Below are 22,585 nucleotides of genomic sequence, written 5' to 3'. Positions count from 1 at the left end.
TTAGTGAAAAAAGGCCACCGTTGCTCAACACAAAACACTGATACAGCTCTTTTGTTTCAATTAATAGCTCCACAGTGAGTAGAATAATAACTGCATAGAATGAGCTAAATGTTAGTGTAAGCACAGAGACAGGGAGGAAAGTGTGCTCTACAGGGCCTCTAGTCCAGTTTCTGGCAGAGGAGATTGAAGGGGGCCATGCAGGGGGAGGCAGGGAGCGTCTGCTGCTTTTCCAACAAACAGACATTGGGGGCCAGGCTGCAAAGATCAACAAGCTAACACAGTCCTCTCATGCAGAGTAACATACGAGTGACATCCTAAAAATCCCACTCCCATCTTGCCTCTTCTTTATCTGTTCCTTAATGGTGAGTTTAAGATGTCACTAATCTCAGTAGAATTCACTTTTTACACGTTTTTTAGGCTGCTTCGCTGTCTTCCTCCAAACAGCGAGCTTGTATTCATCCTGTCTGGGCCATTAGGCTGACTAAATTCCTCTATAAATTCTGCCCTCTCCTGCTCCTTTTCTAGTCAGACTATTAATATATTTACAATTACTTTTGTTTTCAGAGGATTATGTAGAAAATGGACTAATCTCTGTGCCTCAGGGCCCCAGGGGAGTCTGCTCCCTGTCTGTTTCTGCTGTGAACAATCTGAAATCAGTTAAGAAGAAGGTATGGGATTTATGTGCATTTGTTTGTTGTTATAACATATAACAACATGTGTTTATGTTGTTATCTTTCATGAAAAAGGGTGTATATCTAATTTTCTAATTATATTATAATGCAGCCTGGTTACGTAACATCTATTTAAAAGGGAATTGTGACATAATTCCTGTCAAGATTAGATACATTAGAGCTCACAATCTCCCGGTCAGTGTTTCTTTTTTTTTTTTTTAATCACAACCTGCGAGCCAACATGACCTATCAAAAATATAAATCATGTGTGACAATGTCTCAGTCAGACATGTTACAAAACCTGGTAATCAGATGTCTGGTCAAAGCCGATTTCCACAACTGATTTTCTGGAATGTAAATTCCAGTGCTCATTCCCACATGACCCCTAAACGGAAAAAAGCTGCAAGTGTGAAATGAGGTTAGCATAAAAGGTCTGAAACTAATTTTATACAGAGCCTCTGCTCTCTTTCTTTCAATGAAACTGATGAGATCTAAATACTGATTATCATGGACAGAATTGTTTGGATCTGTGTAGTTCTGGGAACTCTTCTTCCTGTTGTTTTCCTCTTTCTGTTGAATTGTTTTTGTAAGCATCAGCAGAAATGATTCCCCAGGGATGCTGGATAAAAAGAAGGGGAAAAAATGCTTAATTAGAACTGTTACTCTGGCACCTTCTTACTTATTGGAGGCTACAGTTTGTGTGACTTCTTTAGGACATATGGTCATAGGAGGAGGTGTGGATCGAGCACAACAAGCAGGCTTAAACACAAAGGCAAGGGAACAAACTCATTCAAAGTCTCTTTGAAGTGGAATGCAAAGGGAAATAATACTATTTAGATTCTGTTTCATGAATACCAGAAATGTGAACTACATAGGAACCCACCACTTTAGCCCTCTCTCAGATATTAAATATTGCTGACTAGGGGGTAAGTTAGCCAATTAATGAATAATAAATGGGGCTGGAATGCAACATTTTCATATCCTTTATAGGTCAGAGTGTGCTGAGCCAGGGCTGCTTGTACCGCTGGGCATCGTGGTTAGATATTAAAGCATGGCCATCTCGATACAACAGTACCTCTGAGCCATGTCAGCTGCTGCTCCACCCACACTGCACGCACCATTAACGACAAGCTGAGAGGGCATAATAAAAGTTTCTTCTTTCCTGTTTCTGCAGCTTCTCCTTCCCATCTCTCGCAGTGTCTCTTTTCTTTTATCACTGCTCGTTAATCTTCACTCCATCATCCTTCCCCTCTTTGTGCAACAGCATTATTTGAAGTCCCAAACAACATCCTGTTAGTTTTAGCCCACATTATCTTCCTCTGCTAAGCAGGTTTTTGGGCGTTGATGACGGAATAACAACGCACACCCCACTGCTCAAAACAAAAACAACAACAACAACAACAATAGGGCAATTACAGACTGATGGTCCACAACCTCCACTTCATTCTCTGTTATCTTCATTATTCAGCTCCTCTTGAATCAGCTATTAAAGGTAATTAAGCGATTCATCAAGTCAGTTTCAATTACTGGGAGCTTGACAGCTGCAGATTACAATCAGTAGGGGTGAAGAAGGAGACGAATAGAGTGTGAGAGAGGAAGGCATCAAAAACTAAAAGAAAGAGGAGAGTTCCAAAAGATATGGCAGCACTGAGATGGACAGGAAGTTTTACTGGATGTCAGGAGGTTCAGAATCCACATGATGCTTCAGCTTGTCTATCTTGTCTCCAGGGAGCAACAGGCTCCTGCACCCACTCAAAAAGCTCCTGCTGGATGTCTTTAATGTTGCAACTAATAATAAATACAAACCATCAAATTGGCAATCACACTACAGATAGGAACACATTTACTGTCTGACATGTAGTTCCCACTTGTGATAAAGCTCTCATGTGCTGTAAGATCATAAAATGTTCTCACTAAATCCTCTAATTTATGACGAGCAGTCACCAGCTCCCCTTTAGAATCAGGTATGTGTTGGTGCTGAGAGCTTTCCACGATGTGCGACCATTAGGCCGGTCAAAGGACGACTTCAATTTATGTTTGGATGATTAACCCGGCTCTCTACTTTCACACTTTTACACATTAGGTTAAAGAATAAATCATCAAGGAGGACCTATTATGCCTCTTAGTTGTCCATTAAAGACAGGTTTACTACTTTCTTCATGGCTATCATAAGTCAGCCAGTGTAGCTGATAATTGCTCGGTTAAATGCAGGAGAAATGGCCTTACATGTATCTCATGGGGTAATGCATATCCAAAGGGGGCTCTTTATCCCCAGGTTCCTGTCATTACTGTATTTGAAGACTCTGCAAGGTTATTTACCACTGTGATAATTTCATTTTAACAGGATGCTGCTGTAAAACATTGGATTATAGAAAGGGGCAATAGGTTTGCACTTTTTATGTGTAGGTTTCAATCTAAGTGTCCAGATCATATATTCAATTTCCCCCATGCAATCGTATTTCTATTTATCTAAACACCATTTCAATCTTAAGAAGTAATTAAGTCAAAGTAAGTGTGAAGGTGAATGCAGAGCAGAGATATATGAAGATTTCCATAGAAAAATCGCAAATTGGGTCATGGTGGTTTAGCGCTACATGTTGGCAATGAATCACCATAGAACTCACAAATAACTGCTGGCTCTAACATGCACCATCTTCTTCTCTGGCTCCCATGCAGACACACTGCACTGCTTAAATTTCTATAAGCGACGAGACACTGTTTACTGTAGAACAAGGTGCAATCCTTAAATACTGCACCTTAAAACCAGTGATGATACATTAATGTACTGCTGGCCTTTGAATAAATATAATAAAACACTCTGCTCTTACTAAAATTAAATCTCGTAAAAACAACTACAAGTAACCAGCTCATTAACATTAAGATAAATACATGAATGTAGCCAGCAGCATGGCAAAAGCACAAGCAGGAAATGGAAGCTCGAATACTGTATCGCTATAATAGAAAGGTCAGACAGGAAACTTTTCTCTCTTTTTCTCTTCTCCGTGTTAAATATAAAATAGACTTTTACTTATTTTATTTAAGCTCCCTGACAAGAGGAGTACAGCTGTTTTTATAGCCCTTTACCTTTTTCTTCTACCGGTGCTGATTGTTTTTGCACCAACACACCAAGTCTAATTCCTTGTTTTTATAAATGTACTTGACAATAAACCTGTTTTTATTCAATCATACACACATACATTCAAACATTTAGTATGTCTACATGCAGTTACAAAATGTATTGTCTTAGTCTGACTAAATCTGGCTTTTAAAATGCATTTGAACACGTTAGGACGACTGAAATCTTACTTAGTCACATTTTTTTGAAGTTTGAGTAACACATCTAGATAATGCGGACATAATTTACTAATTGGGCATAATAATTTACTCTTGCCTCAGAAACAAACCGGCCTAGGAGTTTTTTATACATGCTCGATAGTTCCTAATGGTTGACCTGACAGTCAAACAGCACAAACAGGTAGCATAGTGGAAGTCACATTGTCATCAGCCTTTGGATATCACCATATGCTAGAGGGATAGAGTGCATTACATTTGTATCAGAAGTAAAGTGTAGTTACAGTATGTTCCACATTTAACCAGTTTGCTTCTTGTTAACTTGCTTGCTTGCAGGGTCATCAAAAAGAAAGTCCTAGTGTGGTCGGATATACATGTACATCAGTCAAAGAATCTATTCTTCCCTGGTTCTTGTATACTAGGACAGGGACATTTCTCTAATCAAATGGCCCAATGAAGCTATGACCGTAACTGGATTTGTGTCCGTGCCAGCCTAATTTTCATGATACATCAAGTACAGCATCAAAAGACCTCTAAAAACTCTAATGTTGACCTAACAATCAATAATTACTGCAGACAGTCCAACTATAACATACATGTTGACACATTGGTCTCCGAAAAACAAGAATGGATGTATTTCACAAACCAGACTTTCTTCATCCCATTAACTAGAAGCTAAAGACACACAGTACTTACAATGCCCTCTTACTTCAAATGAACTACACAATTTCTTGCTTGGATGATATGCTTCAAACTATGACACTAAAGTCTCCATTCCACACTCTGTTTTGCACACTCATGGTTCCAAGGTAGACAAGTACGTCAACATTTTGTATTCACAGGCACCCTTACTTCCCATTGTTGCATACCAGCCCCTCCTTGTGAGTCTAGGTACACACTTCTACCTGTGTGTGCGTAGACACAGAGCTCATATAGAGTAGTAGTTATAAAACAACAAAGAAACTACTGACTGCATGTTGCTTAGAATAGGCATTACATAGCTTTACATAAAACTGAATTTATCCAGATTTGTCAAAAACAAAGTATGAAAACAAAGCACTAAAGGCCTACATGTTTACAGCAGTGCAGCATTATACACACGTTAAAAAGAGTTTCCTTTGTCTCTCTCTTTGTTCTGTCGTAATAAAGGGAAACAAATCTAATAGGTTCTCAGTCATGACAATATATCACAATATGTTATATCAATATAACACATCTTATTGTAATTCAACAATACTATTGTCTTTTTTTCCCCAAGGTGTTTAAAATATATGATGAGGGTTTCTAAACGTATAAACTTGTACTGCTGTTGATTAGCCTTTACTTATTCTACCTCTGTGGTCATTGTTCTTGCACCAAAATATCAAGTTTAATTCCTTTTGAGTGTCACCCTTCATGACATTAAACCAATTCTTATTCTGTCTCTTCTCTGCTATAATGGTTCTGCGAAAGCAAATAATCTGCAATAAACATATGGCAAGTGTTTGGCATTCATGGTATAAGATTTTTAGCAGTCATTATAGTGCGGTTAGTAGTCTGCATACGTACCCAAATTGGAAGAGGCCCGCCCCTCTGCAGCTCTGTCCTTCAAACCCTCAGCTATAGACAGCTGCTGTTCATGGTACTGTTTGGCCCTTTCCAAATCCTGCATGCAGCGAGCAGCGTGACCCAGCCCTGCGTACGCCCTCATCTCGATGGACTTTTCCTCCAGCTCCTGGGCGAGCTCCAGAACGTGCGTGTGGTAGGACATGGCCTTGTCAAAGTTACGGTGGTAGTGGTAGGCACTGCCTAGATTACTGTATGCCCGAGCTTCCTCTCGTTTATTTTCCAGGGCCTTGGCGATGCCCAGGTGCTGCTCATGGCATTGGACAGCATTTTCAAAGTCTCCCATAGCGATGTAGACGGCCCCCATGTTTCCAAGCTCACGAGCCTCTGACAGCTGATCCTTGGACTGCTTGGCCAGCAGGACACACTGCTTGTGGCTGGCTAGGGCGTTTGGATAGTCCCCTATGGCTGTGTATACATGGCCCAAGCTGCTCAGCGCCATTGAAGCAGCCTACAGAGGGAGAGAAAGACACACAGGAGGTAAATAAAAAATCAGGTATTAAACTACAGGCAAATGGAGAAAATAACCCTTTAATTAAAGCCACATTTTGTTAACAGGGAATCATTTTGTTGTGTTTGTAGTAAATATTTCCCATCCAAAACCTTTAGCCAGTACCAAGTACTGTACGTCAAATTGAAAACAAAATCCATTTCCCAAATCTCTTAGGACCCTTACTGCTCAAAGACTTAACAACAAACAAAACCTGATTTGATTCCATCCTTGCTAAGTGATGAAAGGGGTAAAGTGCAATGCAGATCAGCACAGCAGCAGGCTTGTTTTAAAGCCCTCAGTTTGCCCGCTGCAATCACGCGTCATGGCGTGCTACCACCAACAGAACAAAGAGACGGCTAATCAGGAGGCAGAGGAGAGAGAGTTTAGCTTCACACCAGAGCTGTGGGGGGTAAACTGACTGACTGCTGACAAGACCTCCCGAGCTAAAAGCAGAGAGAACAACACTCTGTGTAACATCCACTCCATCATCCATTTCATCAAGCGCTGTCCACCTGTGAAAACAAAACTACACTGGAAACATCCTTCATCTGCAAAACAAAGAAGATCGAAGAAGACGTCTTGACCCTCTCGTGTGACACATTCACTGCAGGCTTATTAGCTGTTTATACAGAGGGTAAACAGCTGAGAATTGGGGTCAGCTGTTTTTGTGCGCACAGATGTTCAATTAATCATGCAGCATCAGCCAGTACAGCTTCTCCTTCTTGAAGTCCCACTCTGCAACCTCCTGCCAGCAAGTGGGTTGGATGCAGTCCAGGAGGTAGGACAGACAACCTGACTGGGAAGGCCATAGCACTGACCACCTTGACCTGGGTCATCTTGTGGGCTGGACTGCAGTTTACATAGCGACAGTTACCAAACCTGCAACTGTTACTTGTGTTGGGCTTGAGATAAGGCATATAATCTACCATCTTTAAAATGATCCACATTAACCAACAAACACTCAATGATGTAATTTGAAGATATGCACCGATGAACAGTTTTAATCACACTAATAAAAAGTTTCTGCGTAGACTTGGTGCAGGGTTTCGAGGACGTCACATCACGTCTCCATCTTCTGTTTCAGGACGTGAGCACAAGGAAAGTGTTGTTGTCCTTTAACACGTCTCTCATCACACACAGTGTTCACCTGATGCCTCGTGTGTTTGTGAGGGCAGATCTGTTTCCACGCAGATGGACAGAAACGCCGTGATGTCATCATTTACATCACTTCCTCTGAGACATAGAGCAGAAGAGAGTCACTTTGCTTCAGCTGCACATCATAAAAATATTGAGCTCTCTGAATAAATGAACAACAGGAACACATTGTTAAGGGAAAAAATCAATACAACAGAACCCTCCTGAAGACGCTCATAAAGTATTGTTGCTGTGAATCTTTCATACTTTGTTTTTTTCTAAACACACACAAACTCCCCACCTACCTCTCCTCCTTTATTTCAAATCACTGCTGGTGCCTGGAACCAATTACCTGCTGACATAAGGACTTCCAGCAGTTTGCTCAAGTTTAAAGACTCGACAAGGCATTATACAGGCCCAGGGAGGCAATTACCCTCCGTCACAACTGTTGCTGTTTCATGTTCCCAGATAGCCTATCTAGGGCTGCTCAATTACATGTGCCTTTTGAAGCTTCGCTCCATCTCTCTGACTCAAACTTCCACTTTTCAGAGCAAAAAAAAAAAAAAAAAAGACAGGATTCCTCATCTCTGTCTGCCTCCGAGCTTTTGCAGTGGGAGACGCAGGCAGAGAGAAAGTGAGAAAGAGTAGAGCAATCGTTCTCCAGTTGAGATGAGTTGCTCTTGTGATCAGTGTCCCTCTAAAGTGAGACTGCAACGCTGCATTTTCTCCTCAGATGGGAGCCAAGATAGGCTGATAATGAGGAGCCAGCCTTGCCAGGCACAGAGGAGGCACTGTGTTTGGCTCAGGGACAGACACTGGCACCATATCTCCCTCATTTCTGACTGCAGACCTCTCCCACCGCTGCTCATTTCCACTCCCCCCCCCCAGTATCGCAGAATAACATTCCTTCTGGGAGAGAAATAATTGCCCAAAATTTATAATTTCTGCCGACTTCATTCTAATTTGATTCCATTTCTTTTCAGCACTTATCTACTCCCCTGTTCTTGCTCTCTTTTTCTCTCCCACAGTCCTCTCAATTCGTCAGTGGAGTCAGATCTGATTGTGTTTACAGAGTCCAGCCCTTCTCAGGATGTGTGCTGATTTGATTAATCCTTACGCCGTGCTTTATAAACTGTTGATAAACCGCTGGCTCTTATCAGCAAACACATTTTGCACAGAGGGTCTCCTAATGAAAGGTAAACTAGTTCTGCCAGTGAGAGAGCGAGAGAAGGAGTGGGGAGGCGACAGGGAGGGCAGTGATGACATGTTAATCAGAAATGCTCAGCTCCAATAACATTATTCCATCCCTTTCCTCTGACAAGGACACCGGTTTAAGATTCCTCGGCGATTCTCCTCTGTCAGCCTCCTCTGCTAAATATGTTTATATTCTGCAGCACATTAGAGAAAAGGCTGCTTTCATAGAACATGCTAGAGGTAATTTATTGTACTTAGCATATTTAGCCCCTTATGTCATACAGCAGAGCAAGATCTGTGACTCTGAGCCCCTGGTGTGTTTTATTTCTGCCAACCACTGCTCTGTTGTGTGGGGCTCTGTGGTTATGTCACTCCCTGCAGCTGTGTGAAGATGCCTTTGAAAATCCCCCCCCCTGCAAAAAAAATAAAAAAATAAACATCTTTCAGTTTGGACCCACAAGCTCTGATATTCCTCAAAACAACCAAGGCTATCATCACAGACTGGCAAGGCTTATGGGACAAGCCTGGTTGTCATGGTGACGTGGATGGTTGGATTACAGCATACAGTCTGCGTCGAAAAGACTAACAGTGGTACGCTCATAAATACTGGGACAGCATCTGCTTCTGAGTGGAAAGAAAGCGACAAATAAAATCATGGAAAAGTGTACAAATAAGCTCTTCAGATAAGTCCTATGATAAGAGGGAGACAGGCAGAGGGATTCAGACTTGAGGAGGTGTAAGGTGTTAAAGAGCTCACAGTTTGCCCTCTGTCCAAAAGCCATGTCCTGCAGTAGAGGAGGGCAGCCACTACTTCAGTAAAGTGCCATTAATGGGATTATACTGAAGAGGAGACGAGTCACTCTGGAAAACAGGTTTGATTTTATTAGCACTGAGGCGGGAACAAGCCCGTCTTTCATTGTACCAATCCACATGTTGAGCTCTTAGTCTGGAAAGGACTGGTTGAAGGAATGTAGACGTATGATAAATAATTGACGGTACATTCTGCTAGAATTACTTTATTATCAGTATCTAAAAGAAAGTATTGAAGATTCATATTAAAGTCGGTGTTTCAACTTGAATCTGGCCGAACAAAAACACAAAACACACTTTAAAATACAACAAACAAAAAAAATGACTTAGATCGCTCAATAAAAAATTTGCAGGAAAGATTGTAAGACTACAGTGAAAAGCCAAGGTGATATCTTCAAACCTCTTTGCTCTGAATAACTGTGAAGGAAGTCTTCATTCCAAGACGACAGAATAAGACGTTTTTTTGTAAGATTTTACCTGACAATTGACTAAAACAACTTGTAAATTACTTGAGATGGTAGCTCATTTATTCATTGCAGCTTTTCAACAACAAAAATAGCCAAATTTGAGCAACTATGGAAAAGGAAAAATGTCTGCGTCCAAAAGCTGCATGGCGTATGTTTGAGTACACGCTACTATTAAAAGTCTGGGTTGAACATCAGAGAAACAAACAAGCTGCTGTGATACCAATCACTTCAAAAAGATGACTCATGTGACGGAAAACACTCCATACAAACACACATACATCAACCATTTAATCCACTGCACAGACACACACACACACACACACACACACGCACTCTCACACGCACACACACAAACAGCTGTCTAATTAAAAGGCAGTGCAGAGGGAAGGTGAGGAGGACCATGCTCCAGTGTTTCCTTTAACGAGCTGGGCTCAGGCAGCAACAGAAGCGGGCTGGCAGGAAACAGACCGCTCACTGGAGGGAGCGGGGTGTTCGGGGGGGGGGAGATAAAAGGGTACTGGAAAGATTGTGTTTGAAGGATGAGAGGAGAGAATACTGGAGACATCCCCTAGGCGAGTTTGTCTTAAGATCTGAATTCACCTGCAGGGATGCATTTTGACAAAAAAGGAAACATCTCAACTTCAGAGACAAGGTAGAGAGGCTCTCAAAGAAGCAGGAAATATGCTTCCTAGAGGCGCATGTTGTTTTCTGTGTGAGCATGTGCAGCGAAAAAAAAAAGCATGTATGTGCATATGTGTAAATGAGAGAGAGAAAGGGTAGTGTGATAGAGGAGGTATGCCGCTGATGTCAGTGTAGAGGCTGGGGGCTGGGTGGGGAGTGATTAAATATTCAGCCAGTTTTATGGGTGTATACTGCACTCTCTTCACCGGCTCGGTGTATGCACACAGATATGGATCCTATGGGAGCCTCCATTAGATCAGCCAAATGACTGCCTCTCCGCCATATCAAAACCTTCTGCTTTTCTAAGCAGACAAATGCTTTGCTCTGTCAAGCGAGGGCAAGTACAGCTGTGCCTGATCGCTCTCTTTCGTACACAAAATCACATACATGTATATACATAGAGGGATTGAGTTTAATGTTACTGTGAAGCGTGCCACAGGCCAATTTGAATTTGACTTTGGGACCAAACTATAGCCCCTTTCTCTTTGATTTTCCAAACTCTGAAAGGATATTCATAACAGTAAGAAATCCTGATCCCAAATCAGTGCACAACTGGCCGCATCCTCAAGTTATTTTGGGGAAAACAACTGTTTATTTTGTTCCAGTAGAAAAAAAACAACACAGATTTCATAAGTTGCTCTGCTGTTAATCAGATTCTCTAATCAATCATCAGAGCTAACGTGATCTATTAACAGTGGCGAGATACTAGAGGAGCGACTTGTTTTCTGTGACCTAAGTGACCTCCAGCATGTAGATAAATGACGCCAGAGGTCCTGTAGCTTGATAATTCCTTTAGCCTCCACAGGACACACTCACAAAGGATTGATTGTCACTAAAGGTCAAGCTGTGGGTAAGGGCACTCGTGACAGTGACTACACAGTCTGTGAGACAGTCTGCTGCTCAAACAGGCACACACACACACACACATACAGATCCACACATACATTTTGGTCAGAAACGAGCACACGAACACGGTAACAGCCATGCAGCGTTACAGGGAGGAAGCTAAAGACACAGACATGCTGTGCTGGAGGCAAAGCAAATGAAAATGTATTTTTTTGTGTGTCTCTGCTGTGGTTTCGGGCAAATGGTGGATCATTTGTGGTTACTCCAGAGACCCAGCACACATCAAGTCACACATCCTTACACAGGGACACAGAAATAAGGAATGTATCCCAGAGCTGTGTGGTCTCTGAGAGGTGTGTGTGTGTGTGTGTGTGTGTGTGTGTGTGTGTGTGTGTGTGTGTGTGTGTGTGTGTGTGCCACATTTTTGCATCTGCATGTATTTTTGCATGTCACTTGGGCATCCTCGCTCTATAATGTGCATGGGTGTTTATTCCAGGCAGTATTGTGCAAGTTGGTAGCAAACAAGCAGCCGAGAGGAAGAAACACAAGAAGCAGAAAATGAAATTGAACCTGACAATCTCCACTGGTGTTACTGGAAATTCCTCCTGAAGACTGTTCTCTTCAAGCAATGTTGATGTGTGTGTGTGTGTGTGTGTGTGTGTGTGGGGGGGGGGGGGGGGGGAGACACAAAACCAGACAAAACAAGGCTTGGAGAAATGACCAAATGTGAAGTGAGGAAAAAAATGAGGGAGGATTTGACTCCACCTTTCCAGCCCCCACCTCAGTCCCCTGTGACAGGATGTCAGCATTGTTCAAATGAAAAAACAACCCTCCTGCCTTCTGATATAAACACGTGAATCTAAAGTCTGGTTGAGAGGAAATAGAAGTGGTGACACGCCAAGGGAAGCGGGGGCACTGTGAATGAATCTTAATGTACTCCAAATCAGAGCAAAGCCTTGAAGGGCTGCAAGGGGCTGCTGTTTATTTCTGTGCTAAAGTCAAATCTCCACGGACAAAGCTGTGTGATGCCTGCTGGTGCGAGGAATCAATTCTTGAGAGACCTTGCAGTGACAGAAGGGGAAATCACAGTGGTGTTTGAAAGTCATTCCAGGAGGTAAACATCAAGGTTTGCCACTTTGCAAAGCTTCAAGCTGGGGACAAAGTAGAGAGCGATGCATAATGTGGCAAAGGATGGATAACTCCTTCTTTAAACACTAATACTGGTTCGGAGCAGTTAAAGTGACACATCTGAATGGGGTTAGAAATGAATTTACTGAAAATCATGCAACCTGTTGGCAGCTGAAATCTCTCTATCCACGGAAGGAAAATAGATTTTGCATGTGGCACAAACAAATAAGACTTTTAAGTTTAATTTGAAAGGATTCAACTTCTGATCATTCAGTGTATATCCATTATCAGCTAATATGCCGTAGTTATGGTCCCCTGCTGGGTCTGAGGACACAGTGCCAAATATAGCAAAGCTTCCAGGGCTCAACTGTGCATCTGACAGCATTCAGCAGGAAGCCAGCCAGTCAATCCAAGGACGCAGGAGTGCAGGGCTATTCAAGGGCATTTTGGAGGGCCAGAGATGGGAGGCGCTGTCCCCGTCAGCCCACACAGCTGGACAAATGAGGCCTGACATGTAAAACTACAGAGTCCAATCTTTTCAGTGGAAGACAAAAAAAATCTATTTGCCTGGTGGTAGAGGAGAGGAGAGGAGAGGAGAGGAGAGGAGAGGAGAGGAGAGGAGAGGAGAGGAGAGGAGAGGAGAGGAGAGGAGAGCAGAGGAGAGGAGAGGAGAGGAGAGGAGAGGAGAGGAGAGGAGAGGAGAGGAGAGGAGAGCAGAGGAGAGGAGAGGAGAGGAGAGGAGAGGAGAGGAGAGCAGAGGAGAGGAGAGGAGAGGAGAGGAGAGGAGAGGAGAGGAGAGGAGAGGAGAGGAGAGCAGAGGAGAGGAGAGGAGAGGAGAGGAGGAGGGGGGGAGAGGTTAAGGTCTGAGGACCCGGATCAATATGAGCTGAGGCCTGGAGCAGCCTGACACAATGACAGAAATGAAGAGTGACAACCAAATGTCCGACTCTCAGCACTTCACCGTCCTCTTTGAGGAGACAGCTTTTGTACCGCTCTCTAATAAATCAGAAACAGCATACCACTCATAACTAAAAGGTTTGGACCTAATCAGATTTCAGTTAACAAGTCCATTGGATGTAATTTCTCCCCTTCTCATTCCTTTCTTTCAATATCAAGAAAGTCTGAACCGTGCAGAACTACTGGCACAGCACATTCTCAGAGAGCCAATATTACCTGCAGTATGTGCTGTGTCACACTCCACCATCATCCTTATCTCTCATAGTGGATGAGCAAAAACGTTCTTATGTGGTTCATTTTCACCTATCGCAATCTCTGACATCAGTATCAGGTCAGCAGCATTTAAACAGAGGTGATGTTTCTCTCCAGGTCTACATTATGAACTTGTGACTTCTGCTCTAATAATGAGTTAGAAACAGAAACACAGCTGCAGGTATCTATGGGCAACTCTTAGCTCGTGTTGTCACAAGACATTTTCACATCATGTGTTTTGCTTTCAGCTAAATTTACGTGCCAAAAAGCTTGAAAGCTGGGTTTCTTAAATATTCGTCTTCTTTTAGGAAGTTAAAGGTGAGCAACAACAATCCTTAAAACCTGTGTTGAACAACAAAGGTATTTAAATATGTCCTAGTCAAAATACAATATTTTTCACAACACCAAGTACAGCTCAATAATTCCTTTGTCTGTTCAATCTTCTGTAAAATTAAGAAATATCAATACCAATTAAAAAAACATGATTAAAAAGGCCTGTTTCTCACCTCTAAGTTCAATACTGAGCTCAATCATGCCTTATGCTTCTTTGTCAACACGCTCTGATTCTGCTGGGTGAATAAATCTGCAATGATGTGACAGTGAGAGAGCCAAAGAACCTCGTTCCTCTTGCAGCCAGCACACAAACCATTTAAATCTTGTCCTCCCTCTGTGCTTTTATTCCGCAAATGTAATTACAATCCTGGTGTGGTTGGCTACTGTTCTGGGCAGCCTGCAGAACACAGCATCAGGACCAGCTCTCTGTGGCATCAAAAGATGGCCTGTCCCTTCAAAGCACCTCCACTCCTTAACACTCCGTGGACTGTAGCACCACCAGGCTGCACCAGACTAACCTCATGCTTTCAGAACCGCTGGGCGCTTTGCTTTAGCCCCAGGCGGACAGAACTGGTCCGACTGATAAAGACCGAAAAGAGGATCTCACTACTGGGCTGTATTATTACATCCATGAACACATTATGCACGTATGAACACATGCACACACATGCGCAAAACCACGTGTGTGCAGTGCACACCACCTCCCACTGTAACAGAGATTTAAGAGCATGAGGATGGTAAGCTCCCTTAGTGCAGCATGATGGAAACCAAATCCCAGGAACATTCCTTTCCATGTCCAATGCAAGACATGTCTGCCTCCTGGGGGGGACACATTTCAAATGTGTGTGTGTGTGTGTGTGTGTGTGTGTGTGTGTAAAGGAAGAAGGATAAAAAAAGGAAAAAAAAGATTCTAATTATTTTCCTTAAGTCCAATATTCGCAGGATAGCACAGCAAATATTGCAGGGAATATTGGACCATTGAGGACCAGTCAGACAGAGAGATAAGGGTGATGGCGGATGAGAGATGAAGGGCAAGCTAAGTTTATAGCGTGGGGTTTGATGGGGATGAGACAGGAAGGGACGATCTGGAAATAATGGTTGCTTTTAAGGCTTGTTTTCCAGGATATTATGGGCCACCTGCCAGCATTGCCTCCAGCTGTGAGCACACGCCACAGGACCCTGATTGACAGGGAGGGTAAATAGTTGCTAGCAGGGGCCCTGATTGTATCTCTCACCTCTGGCTGAATAAAAACCTCAGTGGACGGGTGATTGGCTTTTGTTACAGCCTTTCAGCCCCAAATTAAGTTGGCATCTCCATCGAGATAGTTTAGGTGCATGTTCACTGATACGACAATCTGACATGTATTGCTGCTATTTTAAAAAACATCTTTCTGATAAAACACAGCAACACATTCTGATGAATAAAAATACATGAAGAGAAACTGGCTTTTCAGGGAATAAGGAGTAAAAGCTAGAAAGAGGTAGCGAGTAAAGAGAGAGGAATGTTTACTAAACACTCTGCAGAGACTGTATTGGAATTTGAAGGCCTGATTTCTCTGGAATGCCTCTTGTGTTCAGGTCACGCAATGTAAGAAGGGGGATTTGCCAGTGCAAAAAGGAAATATTTGGCTCTGCTGAAATCCCTACTGAGGAGAAGTATGTAGCTAAAGGAAGGTGCTGAAGGTGTGTGTGTGTGTGTATGGGGGTGGTGACTTTGTATGCCGAGCAAGTCAGAGTCAGCTGACTCAAAGCAGACACACAAGCCCAAAATCTACTTCTTCCAGTCAAGAGCAGGAAAGATAGGAAAAACAGCATTGTGGCTTCAAACAAAGTGGATTTCTGTCTGTGTTCGATTGGCCTCTTCACACTGGAGTGATGGAGCAATCACAGGCCACTTTTGCGCTGCCATGAAGTGACACGATGCAAGCTCTGTAGCCATAACATATGCCTAACCGGTGCTTAACAAAGGCAGGCGGGCCAGTTTAGAGGAGCAGAGAAAAAAGGAGCAAGAAAAAGGGGGCGGAAATGGGAAAAAGAAGGGTGAGAAGGAAGAGGGGGGCTTGAAATACAGCTGAGCCAACATCAACAACTATTACATGACTCATCCCACATCTGCAGCAGTCAGTGGCACAGGCCTAAACTAAGGTGGACTGTAAGCAGAGCAGAGCAGACTGCTCCAAAGACAGAAAGAGTTTACAGAGCAGTCAAGTCAATAACACACTGCCATGTACAGTAGGAGACCACATGGGACTTGAGAATATCCCAGAGAAAGATGGTCTGAAACTTATAATAGGAGACTGATTATAAATCCCAGAAAACAAATTAAGAGCTGGTTATAAAAGACAGAATCACAAAAGTACCTTATTAAAGTAAAAACAGTTAACACTTTAAACTATCAGTAAGAACAATTAAAAAGATGAATGACATGACAGCTTCCCAAAAGTAGTAGTAGTAGTATTTAAACTGTCTCTGGCTGGCTGCAGGATATAGGGCATAACCTCTGCCTCCTAAATGTTAATTGAGTGGACCAGGGTCAAACTGGAAAATAATAATATGCCACTTTTTAAAAAAATAAATAAATACATTAAAAAAACAAGTCTGGTATTCTAGTCAGTTCTTAACATTCGAAATATGTCCAAAGGTTAATTTTTCTGAGAAGTTTTAGTTTAAATGTGTATTTTGATGCTAGCTTAAACACGTACTAAGATTAACACAAGACTCTTTACTTCACTTATCCTGCATCACGTTTTAACTGTCCTTCAGGCTGTGACAATGTTCTTTTTGAATTCTGTCGATCCAGGCTGTTTGCAAATGTATTCACTAATCAAAGGCCTCTTGGTTTAAAGACACACTGACCCAAACAAAGAATCCTTTTTTTGCAGCCCTCTCCAGCACATCATTGTGTATATATGCCATGCAATAAACAAGAGTAGTGCACACCAGAGACAAGCTCATACAAAACTCATCATCTCCAGGAACGTGAGATTCCAGCACAGCTCGGATAATAACCATAAAGGCTTTTTTTTTTTTTTTGTCCTCCTGTGCATCCCTTTAGAACTGGAGGCGCACATGAGCAAACACAAACTGCACACACGTACAAAGACAACACGGAAAAGGTCCCTTTTGTCTGCTCAACACTGATGAAAAGCTACCCACTGCGAACTTCAATCACATTCGAAAATGAGTCGGAGACGTGCCGTAACCCCGGCTGTGTCATTAAACCTGTCAGTCAGTCCCCTGGAGTTTGGGGAGGGGGAAACAGACTTTGGCCCTGAACTAGACCCTAAAGTACAGAGAGCCCCTCCTTTGCTGGATCTTGGTCTCTCACTAGCATAATGAAGAAATATTATTATGAATTCTGCTTTGTATTTCCATAAAAAAAAAACAAATGTCAAACATCCAGACAAAGGAGTCATGCATATTCCAATGGTGTTCAGGGTATAGGATAACAAACACGAGCATGTGAGGAATGATAGCTGAAATCCCATCATATGTAAGCACAAAGTCGCACACACACATGGACAGACACGCACAATACATAGAGCAAGATAAGCCCCCACATGCTGTCAGAGGATGGTGTGTGATTGGCCTCTGTGGAGCTACTGCTTCTCTCATCATTAACTCTTCAGAGGATCACAACGCTCTAATCACGCTAAGCCTCTCTGAATGGCGATGAAGTCAAAAACGTGCCCGTGCACATATTCACAGATGCCGGACTCATTAAACACACCAATACACACAAACAGCAAACACTTAATTCATCAGCACCATGACAAAACGTAATCCACATAAGCAGCTGTGGGCAGTTTGTAGAAACAAATCTGATATCAAACACTTCCAAAACAAATAATGGCCAGTTTGCAGGGACATTGCGACTCTCAGAAACCCTTCTGCAGTGAAGGTCATCATTTCTACTGAACTTGGAAAAGATTTGTTATGGTTGTTTGGGTTTTATGAACCCTGAGATGTAGACTACAGGCATTTATAACTCCACTTTATATCTTTATTGAGATAATATTCCCCTTGGCAAATTGTGTTATTATCTTCACTGAATCAGTATTCAGATATTTAATTTTTTATCTCACGTCCTCGTATCTTTGACCTAAAAGTAACATTTACACATTCAAGGCTTATTCCTCTTTATGCTATTGTGTCCTGTGTGATCAAGATGAACTTCTATTTGATGAACTGTTTCCCTCTCCCCCAGTGTGTATTTCATTGTATGGTTGTGCTTGTGTGTATGCTATACATGTTTGTGTGTGTGTGTGTGTGTGTGTGTGTGTGTGTGTGTGTGTGTGTGTGTGTGTGTGTGTGTGTGTGTGTGTGTGTGTGTGACATTGATTCCTGCGTGGTTTATAAGTTGATGTCATTGAACACAATTTGTAAAAAATCTACTGTAATGCCTAAAGGAGGTGCAAGAATTGCACACAGTTAAACAAAAGTATAAACAGAGATTCTTGTACTGAAGATACAAACCAAACATTAATTGTCAAATATCAGGTCACAAGGAAGTAAACATGACTTTGAGCTGGCTAAGTAGTCATGTACACAAACCAAATCCTCTCTCCTCAGCATTAGTCTTTAAACCTCATTTATGTCATTAAAGTATTTTGTATATTTGTGTGTGCAGGTATGGTGCAACAAGAGGACAGGAAGTGTCCAGCTTGATATAACCACACCTTGTCAATGGCTGTAATTGAGCACTACTACAAAATTGAGTCCTGCTACAACAAAGTAACAGAGTGACCACACCTCTGAGCCGTCTGCTGAATATTTTACAACCTTAATTCCACTTGGTCCCTTTTTCGATTTAAGACAGCACTTCCAAGAGCTTTCTTTTAGGTTGATGTGTAGCCAGCTCAGGCCTGTCTGGACTGTTATTTAGAGACCATACTGTGTGAGCTGCAAGGTCAAGTATAAGCAGAACCCGTAGGCCTCTGTCCCTTCTAAGATGGAGTACTTTCATTTCACTCACTTGGGGCCTCGTATTTTCTCTCCATTTTATTGCTTTTCACTGTGCGCTTTCCACAAAGACACATTCCACCTCCTCGTACAGACAGACACAGGGCTGCTGTCCAACAGTGAGAGGGGAAGGTCTGGATAGGGACAAGAATGCTGACACTGCTGTAACTCGGGACAAAAGCTGGAGATGAGAGTGGAGAAGACAGATTGAGAAAGAGAAAAGAGAGTAAGTCTCAGTGTATAGAAGTTGTTAGGAGGTTCGAGTGCAGCCAAAATGAGGAGCTATAATCCCCAGCTTTGGCATGATGTCAGAGAGTCTTGCAGAAGACAGTTTCCTCACTCTACAAAAATGCTGTCTACTACATCCCAGTGTGCTGCTGCTATATATAATGCAAACATCAAACGCCTGTAGCTGTGCTGACCTTTCTGTCCCTGTGAGACCCTTCGCTGCAGCGAAATACAGAAACCATTCCCCCAAACACGGAGCAGTGGGAAACTGCACTACGCCATCTGAATTTCACCATAACTCTAAGGACAGGCTCATCTTCATTCTACAGATGAACATGTGTTGAGGAACTGGTTTCTATCTTTGACTTTATGCTTTAAAGGTCTGAGGAAGAGAACGCACAGATGGAGGAAGGTCATTTCATTACAACACATCCTGTTTCAGGGACATGAGAGAATGGAGAAAGACCAATACATACTGCAACATGTTAATGGACTTAAAGTGGAAACTTTCATTTTGTATTTTATTTAAGTATGTCATGGTAACAGAAGGGTACAAAGGTAATTACTTGCACATTCATTTGAAAAAATAATTTCAGGCATGTTACACCTATGCAATGATTTAATCAACAATTTCTTACTTAGTTATCATCAATAGAGTCCATAGATTTCTCTCAGAAATAGTCAGAGAAGGCTGACACTATCATCAGTAGCCCTGGTATCAAAATGCCACATTGATTTACTTCTCAAAACAGAAGGACAGAAGGTACTATGGAAAGGAAAATGCTAGGAAAAAATGCCCACGTATAGCATCTTGTGTTATTCAAGTGTCCTGAAACAATGTCTATTGGTTTATTATTATTATTATTATTATTATTATTATTATTATTGTTAATTTATCTGAAAGGAAAAAAAAGAAAATTTTAATTGTAAACTGACCAGGTTATATATCAACATTCAACATATCTGGATGGGAAACATTGACTTTTATCGAAGAAAAGGCGACACTGCTATTTAATTCAATTAAAAAAATGTTAGCTGTGAGATGAATCCTATAAACTAGGTTGATTTTGTATAATCTATTAAGCATTATGGTTGAAGTAGAACATACAGGTAACAGGATGTAACTCACCATTAGTTTGCTAGCACTGTTAGCATGTGCTGGTGCCGTCTATATTTTTATGTAGATTCTGTAATAGACTATCTGAAAACCAGTCCCCTCTTTGACAAGTATGCACGTAGTCCATAATTATGCAAATAAACAATCCAATATTGACTTTAAATGTCCTACCCCAGCATCAAACACTCTCAATGTTTAGACTTGTTGACTTGAATTGGTGTTTGACTATATGCAGAAATCGTTTCCACGGTCACATTGACTAATCAGATCCAGTAATTGCTCCGATGAGTGATAAATCGGGTCCAGTTGGGCCACAGCCCTGAGGAGATTGTTGGACTTCATCACTGACAGTTTCTAACCTCTGACCTTACCTCCTAATCACCAATTAACATGCAGCCTTTTCTACATATTGACATGAGGCAAATGCTATCAGAATGCCTATTAAGATGCCTATTAAAGGCTCTAAACAAATCAACTACAACACCAACAAAGTCCCAAATCAAATGTCGGCCCAAAAAGGCTTCTTTGAATGCAAAAGTACACAAATCCTTTGATGCGGGCCAATGTGTTAGTTGAGGGCAGCTGTAGAGGGAGTTGCCTTGGATTTGTAGGTCCCCCTTGTCACAACAATATCTTTTTACCACAGAGCCGCTGACATGATTCATGAGCGAGAGGACTTGATGTGGTGTCGGTGAGCAGGCCAGTTGAAATCCCCTCAGTCCACTAATGTAGGTTTCTGTGTTGGGCTGTGCTTTACAAGTTACTGTAGCTAAGGAGCCATTTCACACTGCTGAGCTAGAAATAGGTCTTACTGTAGCTAAATCAACCCCATCCAGCCCTCCCCAAGCCCTGTCACTGGAGACAGTACACACATGATTCTACACACTAGTTCAATAAACACATACACACATTCTTTCCCGTCCCCTCTTTCCTTTCCCTCACTTCCCTTCTACCTTCAGTTACTCTCCCTCTGTCTTTCACCCTCCCTGCTCCTTTTCCCAACTACCTCTCTTTCCTTCGCTTCTTTTCCTTCATTAAAATGGACTTCCTAAAGCCTCCATTCGTCTTGTTGACAGCTCTACTATCGATCGGGCTGGAGAAAGGGATGCAGTTCCAGAGCTTTAAATGGTTCTCTGGCTAGCCTGGATGAAGGCAGGGTTGAACTGAGACTGGAGGGGAGAGAGGATGGAGAGCTAGGTTTAGCCGGGAGGTCTGCCCCAAGTCTGGACTCTGACACATTTTTGGTCACCATTAAAGAAAACCTAGATTTCCCTGATGGCCTGAATCTTAATTTACAAGAAAGGATTCACCAACTCTGTAATAAGGATTAGTCTGATGAGATCAGATAATGAATTAATCACGCAGGTTGAAAGCTAACACATTAGCCAGTCTCTTTGGGCCACTTGCAGGCTCTCCAGAAAGTGAGAACTATAATGGGACTGCTCCGAACAGAGGGAAGAAATGGAGGTGGGAGTGTCTCAGTTGGCTACACTGACATGCAATCCATTTCAATCAAAGCCGTGCGAACTAAAATTCCACTGGCTGACACCTTTAATCGGGACCCATCCCTTATCGTCAGCCATTATCTAGGGAAGATGAGTCGGCACATTCGGTCTTCATCCCTCTCGCTGTGTGACATCAAACCCCTCCGCCAAGATTAATGATCGGACGTTTGATTTTCTTAATGATTAAAATCTCTATTGCGTATTACTACTCAGTGTCCTCAGTGCTGTGGGAACCCCAAAGGAGACCGTTGGATTCCCTCCTCCCTCTGATGAGTACTATCTTTGTGTCTGCTGGTTTTCATCTATAATCATAAAGTGCACCACGGCAGCATGTCAGAGAGCGGAGGAGTCTCCTGTGACCATGTCACTGTTTATTTGTAATCTAATCTGTCCCTCTGTATCGCCCTTGATTGGAGCAGCAAGGGAGTAAAAGATAGACAAGGTGTAATATTTAAGACAAATTACTCAACTTCCCAACTGTGAGCTCTTCAATCTCCACAACACCCTGCAGTGTTTAGATAAAGATCCTGTGTGATGCACTACTATTGATGCTTTAATCAGGAGTCTGTACAACATTCAGCAGCCAATTTGGAAATCCAACCCTGATAGGAAAAAAAAAAAAATCCTCTGACAGAGGGATGTGTCTGCTCTTTCGAAAGGCCACTCTCCAGTACAACATGGGAACAGAGTCTGGGATTTTGTGAAATTGAAAAAAGATAAGACAAACAGGTCTAGAAGAGGGAAAGAATTAGCAGAGAAGTGTGGAAGAGGTGTATTGAAAGAAAAGTACAAAAAAAAAAGGAAGTGGAGGTGATGTGGAAGGGCAGAGGAAAGGAGAAATGGAGCATGGGCAGCTGAGGAGAAAGAGCGGGCGGAGGCAGCAGAGAGGCAGTAGTCGATATAACGGCAGT

General features: G+C 42.3%; 1 protein-coding gene across 3 annotated transcripts in view; it reads right to left on the bottom strand.

Annotated features, from left to right (window-relative positions):
- The window catches only part of LOC306821840 (tetratricopeptide repeat protein 28-like), a 160,829-nt gene that overhangs the window by 31,488 nt on the left and 106,756 nt on the right, over positions 1–22,585 (bottom strand). For all 3 annotated transcript variants that reach the window (XM_079340425.1, XM_079340426.1, XM_079340427.1), the window contains one exon: positions 5,511–6,018. In XM_079340425.1, the coding sequence (XP_079196551.1) occupies positions 5,511–6,018 (508 nt within the window). The remainder of the gene's footprint in view (positions 1–5,510; positions 6,019–22,585) is intronic.

This window comes from Symphodus melops, assembly GCF_947650265.1.
Source record: "Symphodus melops genome assembly, chromosome: 1".
In the NCBI taxonomy this organism is placed as follows: domain Eukaryota; kingdom Metazoa; phylum Chordata; class Actinopteri; order Labriformes; family Labridae; genus Symphodus; species Symphodus melops.
Note: the sequence above shows the minus strand (reverse complement) of the source record. Positions and strands in the feature narration are given on the sequence as shown.